Source organism: Coloeus monedula (assembly GCF_965178545.1).
Source record: "Coloeus monedula genome assembly, chromosome: 4".
NCBI lineage: Eukaryota > Metazoa > Chordata > Aves > Passeriformes > Corvidae > Coloeus > Coloeus monedula.
This window is the reverse complement of record NC_138784.1, coordinates 3,988,279-3,996,630: the sequence shown is the minus strand read 5'-3', so window position 1 is coordinate 3,996,630 and position 8,352 is coordinate 3,988,279. Positions and strand designations below refer to the sequence as shown.

At 45.7% G+C, this 8,352-nt stretch overlaps 1 protein-coding gene across 1 annotated transcript; it reads left to right on the top strand.

The window, feature by feature from the left end:
• Positions 1-965: 965 nt before the first annotated feature.
• LOC309572444 (aldo-keto reductase family 1 member B1-like) lies at positions 966-8,352 on the top strand (the record flags this gene model as incomplete). Its single annotated transcript, XM_082280743.1, has 10 exons — positions 966-1,043; positions 1,744-1,911; positions 2,909-3,025; positions 3,710-3,787; positions 4,243-4,365; positions 5,591-5,697; positions 5,905-5,986; positions 6,945-7,028; positions 7,886-7,968; positions 8,310-8,352. Exons 1-10 carry the CDS (start codon positions 975-977, stop codon positions 8,350-8,352), a joined length of 954 nt encoding a protein of 317 aa, XP_082136869.1. The 5' UTR covers positions 966-974.

Below are 8,352 nucleotides of genomic sequence, written 5' to 3'. Positions count from 1 at the left end.
TCCCAGACAGATGCCAGCTAAGCAGCCCAGTCCCTCCAGGCTCTGGCTCTTGATTTCTGAGGCGCTGGGCTCGTACAAAGTCTCCTGCCACCTTTAAATACCAGCCTTTTCACCCTAAGCAAAGAGCAGGGGGGTTATTTGGGCTGAAGCACTACCTGTTGGCAAGCTGTGATCACAAATCCCTTTTGCAGCCTCTGACACCCTACCAGCGCTGGGTGAAATTTTAATTGGAGGCCAGGGAAATCTTTCACACAGACTGAGGCAATGGTCCTGCAGGAATCCCACCCCTCTGCAAAGACAGGGAACACAGAACTGAGCTAAAAGGTAAGGCCACATTGCCTTTTAATGAATTCCTCTGTGAACAGCAGGTGAGCCTAATATTTTTGAGGAAAAAAGATGAAAAATTCGGTCCATTTGCCACCACCTGAGAGCGAGAAAATCCTCCAAGTGACACCCATTGCCTCATGCAGAAATTCTCCTAGTGCCCATCAGGCTCTGTCAGCTGTGGTACCACGGAACGATTAGGGTTGGAAAAGACTGTCTAAAGTCGCCGAGCCCAATCGGCCCCCGGCACCACCGCGTCTATCACCAGCTCCTGTCCCCAGGTGCCACATCCATACACCCGTGCCACATCCATACACCTGCCCAGTGCCACATCCATACACCCGTGCCACATCCATACACCTGCCCAGCGCTTCCAGGGATGGCGATGCCACTACCGCAAAGCGCCAAGCCCGCGGCTGACACACTTGCTCTCAGGCAGCTCATTTGCAAACAAGCAGCTAAATCAGCATCAAGGCTATCCGCAGCCTCATGCCGACGCGCATCTCGGCTCTGCCGCGTATTGCGAGGAGGAGAGGAGGGATGGGCGTGGGGCGAGGCGGGGCCGGGCCAGCTCCGCTCCTCATAGGGGCCTCGGGCAGCCCTGGGCCGGCTGCGACCGACGGACGGAGCGACAGACAGACACCGGCACCATGGCCATCCCCCTCGTGGAGCTCAGCAACAAGATGAAGATACCCGCCCTGGGGCTGGGCACTTGGCAGGTAGCGAGGCAGGGTGGGGATCCGGCGGGAGATGCCGAGGTGCCAAATAAGTAAAAAAAGGAAATATAATAGGAAAGGACCCCCCCTCTACAAGCGGGCTCCGTGCCCCGCGTGGGGCCGTGGGCTCGGAGCGCCCGATGGCGGCCGCTTGTGTAACCGGGCGGGCTGCCAGGAGCGGGGGGGCCTTGGGGCGACAGAGGCCAGGGGAAAAGGCAAAAAAAGGAAATAAATGAAGGGCTGAAGAAGGTGGAGGGAGGCACAAAAAAAAAGAAAAACACACAAAAAAAGAGACGGGAAGCGAAAGAAACCGCCCAAAAGGTCCGAGCGGCTGCGGCTCTTGGCCCCGGGATGGGGTCGCGGTCTGAGGGGGGAGCTGGCCACGGACCCGCCTCCGCGGGGCAGATCTGGGGAAGGTGAAGCGGCGAAGCTCCTTGGGCAACACAGGGAGCAGACAGGGGAAATGACAGTGGATATTGGGGTGCTGGCAGAGCTGAAAGGCTCGGAGAAACAAACTCCGCTCTGTGCCCGTTCCATGCAAAAAATGCTGTTTGCTGGAAGCTCCGTTGGATTTCAGTTAAATGCAGGTGATGAGGAAAAGTCCAGGAGCAGCTGGAAAGGGGGACTGTGTGGAGCTGTCACAGCACTGAGCCCTGCCAGGAGGACATGGAAGAGCTCATGGTTGGCTTCTGTTTGCTTTCAGGCTCCCCCGGGAAAGGTGGAGGAGGTGGTGAAGTTTGCTATTGGTGCAGGCTACCGCCACTTCGACTGCGCCTATTTCTACCAGAATGAAAATGAAATAGGGAATGCAATCCAGCAGAAGATCAAGGAGGGAGTTGTGAAACGGGAAGACCTCTTCATTGTCACTAAGGTACAAGGGCGCCAGATTATTGGGGCATTTAGCTTTTCTTGCAGAGAAACCCTTGCTGTACCTGCAAAGTAACATAGGGACCTATTCCCTTCTCTGAAATTCACTTCGTGGTTTTCTTGTTGTGTCTTAAAAGTTCTATCGTGTATTTGCAATTTGGACTCGGCTTCATTAGGAACCACAGACAACTTAGGAAAGAGAGCACGGCTATTACTCATCTAATAATTTCCTCACATCGATTAAGTCAGTTATATTGAATGTTCAATTGCACACACACAAGAAAGATAAGGGGGGGAAAAAAAAAAGACAGTTGTCTGGATTCATCAGTGCTAAGCAAGACATTTGAAAACTCTGCCATGTACAAATGGTAATCCTGAAAGGGAACAGAAACCAAAGTATTTTCTATGTTTTCTTCATTCCTTTATCTCATCCACTTGTCTCAGAAGTGCTCCTTACCAAAAAGAACAGTTCAACTAATAAATTTATGACTTGGGGTTTTCACCAGCAAAACCAGAAAACGTTGTGTATAACTAAGATTTTCCACATTAAGCTTTGTTTTTGTTAAAGAACATGGCTTAATTTAATATTACTTGTGAGTTCTTCTGTTTAAACAACTTGAATTTTGATTTCAAAAATGAAATAAAATTGACAACTGTGGACAGTTCAAAGGGACAGAAAGAAGGTAGCTGTGATTGCTCAATACTCAAAACTTAGGCTGAAAAAAATACTTGTAACACTTAACAGTTTTGCTGTGGCAGATACACTTGCCAGAGTGTTACATTTATATCTGAAAATCTCTTTTCATAAGTGGGAATCCTGACTCCTTCATGACTGCTGGCTTTGTGGTAAGTTTGTCCTGCCTTAACAGTGAAATGTTACATCCTTATCTTCAGCATGGGGAGGGAGTTGGCCTGCCAGACCACCAAGTGAGAAGTTTCTGTCCCCTGGTCTGCCCTGTGGGAGCTGTAAAGTGAGAGTTGGGCTTGGTCTCTTCCCACAGCTGTGGAACACATTCCACGAGAAGTCCCTGGTTAAGGTAGGATGCAAGAAGAGCCTTGCTGCACTGCAACTGGACTACCTCGACCTCTACCTGATGCACTTCCCAATGGGATTCAAGGTAGTCCTGCTCTCCACACCTTTCCTCCTTACCTGCCCAGGAACAAGGTGCATTCTCTCATCTTTGCATTCTCATCGTCATTACACGGCTGGGATGTGTGGTTCATTTGGCTCTTCCCTGAACCCCAATTATAATAGCAAGCGTTTGCTCACTCAGTAGTGGTGTGTTTTAGCACAGGGGTCTGGCTTTGCATGCCTGTTGGAATGAGAGAGCTGTAGGTGTGAGCCCCCCAGGGCTTCTGGTAACCAGCACAGGGTGGTGGTTACAGCACAGACATCTCGGGTTTTGGAGGGCTTGGCTTGGTCTGAAGTAACCGATGGTGAAAAATGAAGTATAGCACAGAAAGAATGTGCTTCTTCCCCCAGTCCACATCCATGTAAAATAAATAAAAAAACAAGAATAAAAGGGCTGGAAGGTGTCTGTTCCCTTCTCTCCAGATTTGCCCAAGTTACATAATTATCACTAAATCCCCACATTCTTTGCATGTAGGGACTGATTTTGAAAAATATGGTCCTCACCCAAAAGAGAATACTAATGGACATTCATCATTTTTAGTTATGCAATATTGTTTAAACAACCTGCTAACTCCTGCATGTAAGTGCAGTCAAAAGTGCTGTGGGAAAAGTACACTGTGGGAAGTCCAACACTTAAAAAGTCTGTGTTTTATCTGCCTTGAAATAACAGGCTGGTGAAGAGCTGCATCCCCTGGATGACAAGGGTCACAGTATTCCCAGTGACACAGATTTTCTGGACACATGGGAGGTAAGTAAATGTTTGCTCTTTAGAGCAGGTATCACCACTAAAGATGCAGCAGAGATCTGTGTGCAAAGTGAAATTGAGGGATGTGTTTGGGTGTGAAGGACAGCCACACAACATTGTATTTCAGCCAGATAGCTGTTTCTATCTCTTGTTTTGGGGAGCAAGAAGGGGATGTTTTTAGTAAAGCTAAAGAGGAGAAAGCTATCAGCACTCAAGGTGCTGTGGCTAAACCACTTGAATACACACAGTGGTAGAACCAACCCTTTAGATTAATCCAGGTGTGGCTGTTAACGTGCTGGGTGTTGCATACAGTTAGGAAATCCTATCTTCTTGTGTTAACTGAGATACTTTCATGAGTTCTTTGTCCATTTGTCACAAGCTTGAGAGAAATAAAATAATGTAGTTTGACAGTAATACCACCAACTCATTCCCACACCTTGGTTGTCCTTACTCACTAGGCCATGGAGGAGCTGGTGGATGCTGGCCTGGTGAAAGCCATTGGTGTCTCCAACTTTAACCATGAGCAGATTGAAAGAATCTTGAACAAGCCAGGACTGAAGCATAAGCCTGTAATGGTCCAGGTGAGGATTTTATTTCCATTCCTCAGCTAATCTTGCAGTCTAGAATCATAGAATGGTTAGGACTAGAAGGTAGAATTTAAGGATTATCTAGATCCAACTCCTTTCCATGAGGTTGCAACCTTCTGCTTAGAAGTATTCCTAAATATATTTAGAATTTGTGTGTGTATGTATATATATATTTAGAGTATGCCTAAGTTCATAATATATAAATATAATATGTGTCCTATATAAATAATATATAACTTATATAATATATATTTATTATCTGAATTCCTATAATAGAGATTTAGAGTAGTCTTAAATATATTCAGCAAAATCCCCGCTGTGAGTTTCTGCACCAGCATGGGACTGTGCTGGGATACACTGGACTAACTCATTTTTCAACATAAAATAAACCACTCAACTTCATTATAGAAAGGAGGGTTGAAGTGTTCAATTCCATAACAGGCTCTCACCACGTACCTCATGAATGTAATCACAGGACAGCAGCAGCAGCAGCTTAGGGACCTCCTGATTTTCTTCCATAGGCAACTTCTTTGCACTCAGCTGAGGGTGCTGAATGCCCATCTCTTCCAGATGGGGAATATCCAGGGAAATCCCCACACTACACATCTTTCATGTCACCATGCCTGGTAGTAAAGATCTAGTTTGGAAATAGCTGGGTATGAGCACAGAGCCACGTGAAGCAGCACAGACACAGCCCTGTGGTCATGCCATGGCTTGTGGCAAGGTGAGCAGCACCCCCATGGAGCTCGGGCTGCTTTCAGTTCGAGGACATCTTACCCAAACATCTGTTTGCACCATGATCTTGCTTCCTTAGGTTAGCTCAGATCATCTCCCCAGGCTTCTTCAGGAATCAGGGAGGCTCTTCGAGGCAAGGAGAGGTTGGGTACGTCAGAGCAGAAAATAAACTTCAGGCATCCTGAGCTGCCCCTGTGAAGATGCAATCCTGCCCAGAAGGCTCATTTCCCAGTTTCCACACAGACAACACGTTCACTCTTCTCATCTATTTTTTGCTTTCTGTGGGTAATATGTAGCAGAGAAAGCTCTATTTTCTGCTAGGCCTCTAGGTACTGCTGTGACATTAATAACTTTTTTGTGAGACAGATTAGAACCATGATGCTGGAGGTCTTCACATTTTCCATCACCCAAGAGGATTTAAAATGTAATGCTCTGCAGCCCAGCAAAGTCTGCCTCTTTACCAACCATCTTTCTGTGCTTGCAGGTGGAATGTCATCCATACCTGACCCAGGAAAAGCTGGTCAAGTACTGTAAATCCAAAGGGCTTGCTGTGACTGCATACAGTCCCCTGGGCTCTCCAAATCGCCCATGGTAAGAGAGCATCTCAGCCTTTCTGTACACAAAACAGTGCAGCTGCAGCTTGAGCTATGAAAATTATTATTATTATTATTAGAAAATTAAGTAAATAATACAGGTAAAATGAGAAAAGTGTTGTTGTTTTTATGCAGATTATGTCACACAATGTTCCTGCAGGGAAACTATTACCTTTCTACCACTGATCTCTCTATTTCTTAACAGGGCTAAGCCAGGGGAACCCACGCTGCTGGATGATCCCAAGATTAAGGACATTGCAGTGAGACACCATAAAAGCCCCGCCCAGGTAAGTGGGATTGTCAGATGTGTTACAGGCCAGTCCTAGCAGATGCTGCTTTCTCTAGAGATACAGTCTAATGGGGCTGAACTTGACTCTTCATTCTGCCCAAGTTCTTAACAGCATTCATAAAAATTGTCAGCTATTTTCAAGGAGGTCTTGAATGCCAAGTTTTGAGGTGGACTGAGCAGCAATGGTACATGCTTACCTCAGGTGTTCACCTTCCTAAGATTTTATTCCTTTCTCCAGCTAAGTTATTCTTCAGAGGAGCCCTGTAATTTGTAGACATACTTATTGCCTCCCATCTGCTCGTGTTCACATAGGATTATTGAAAGCTGCTTGATTATTTAAGATTTTTTTCTGTCTATTAGTCTGCAAGTCACACAAATGAGTTGTTGCCTGGGGTGTGCAGAATCTGTGCTCCAAACAAAGCCACATATTCACGTGCAATCAAAGCCAATCATATCTTGAGACAGGCAGAGCAGGACAAAAACATTGTATGCAACAGTTCTTTTGGGGGGGGTACGGCTTTTAAATTCTATAAATATGTTTTTCCTTTTATGGACTTCCAAAAGCTGAACCTTTGTGAGGTACTTACCTCTGAGCCCAAAATAATCTGTAGTATCATTATACCCATTGAGTCTGAGCACTCATATAATACAAGCCAGAGCATCACAGTTTTTCTCCCCCTCTACTACCCTAAACAAAAGCAAAACAAATCCTGGAAAGCCACAATGTAGAAACAACACAGGCCAGAAACAATTACATTTTGCCAGTCTACTGGCAAACACATGAGCAAATCCTGGCATATCAAACTCCTGTGTGCAAACTGGTATTCTTCCAAAGAGTAAAGATAGTTGTAGAAAAATAAATCAGTTTGTAAAAAAAAAAAAAAAAAATCCACAAAATGTATTTGAATAGATCTCTTGGGACCTCTGTGTTCATGCTCCTCCTTGTTCTTTCCTAGGTCCTGATCCGCTTTCTGATCCAAAGAGACATCATTGTCATTCCCAAGTCTGACAAACCACACCGTGTGGAGGAAAACATGAAGGTGAAGCCTCCTTTGGAGATGCTGCTACCTGGTTTTATGCAGGACAGGCACCCACACTCGTAGCCCCTCTGTGTTGCCAAGCAGCACCTAAGAGTCAGTGGAAGGGGGGTACAGAGAGTTGAAGACTGGGGCTCAGCACTACCAAACCATCTGGGGAAAAGCATTTTGTTCCTGCTAGGAGAGAAATTGTTTACACCAGGGTTGTCTGAGCTCTGTTGCTGTGGAAAGGGAGCCCCAGCTTTGGACTTGCCCTTGGGGATATGCTTAGCAAGTCCTTAGGGTGTAAAGGAACAAGCTGTAAACACCAGACCTGTTACTGTTTGTCTCACTTTGACACTGTGGTTCCCCTTGGCAGTGAAGTTTAGCTGGATGTTTGCTCATAAGGTGTGGCATCTTCTATAATACCTCTGGGTTGCTTTCAATCCATGGTGATAGGGTTTGGAGTTATTTCTTATGAACCCCTAGCAAGAATTCTTAGATGATTAAATAGTGAGGCAGCTATTTGCAGTTGATACCCAGCAGTCCTCCCTTGTGACACAAAATTTACCTCTAGTTCCAGTATTTGTGACACATCCTGAGCACCTGAAGTATTTTGTCTGTGGATTATAACACAAAGTGCAATGGTGTTGGGATTTAGCCACCCAGAAATACGAGACCTTGCTATGAACAGCACCTTGGAAAGAAAAGGACTCTGTTGATGACTTCAAGGGTTGTTATTTGCCTGAGAAATAAGAGGATTGCTTAACTATGCTTATTGTGTTCCTACCTCAAGTCATAAGTGCATGAAGCACACTTAATAGCTAACTACTCATGAGCCTAACTAAAAAGAGCTTTTTTTTTCCCTCTTTCCCTGCTAGGTGTTCGATTTTGAACTGTCTAAAAAGGAGATGGATGTCATCCTCACCTTTAACAGGAACTGGAGGGCAGTTCCAGTGCTCCCGTATGTTCCTTATTATCCTTACTATCCATTAGTCCTATTACTGACTGTATTTTCATCCCCCCATCTTGAAAATATACATGACCAAAACCAGGGAGAGCTCATACTTTAAAGCCTGGACCCCAGGTAATGAGGCATGTCCTGGAACATCAGGAAGGAGATCCATTTGGAGCGTTCCCTTCAGCACATTGGTGTTCCAGGGGCTTTCTCACAAGCCTGTGTCCAATTTAATGACAGCTGCAGAACTTGAGTGTATTGGCAGTGGGGGAGGGAGACTGCAACAGGGAAATGCTGCTCAAGATACTTTCTGCAGTACTTGAATAACGAGGTCTTTCTCTTCTCAGAGCTGTCAATCACAAGGACTACCCATTCAAAGCGGAGTATTAA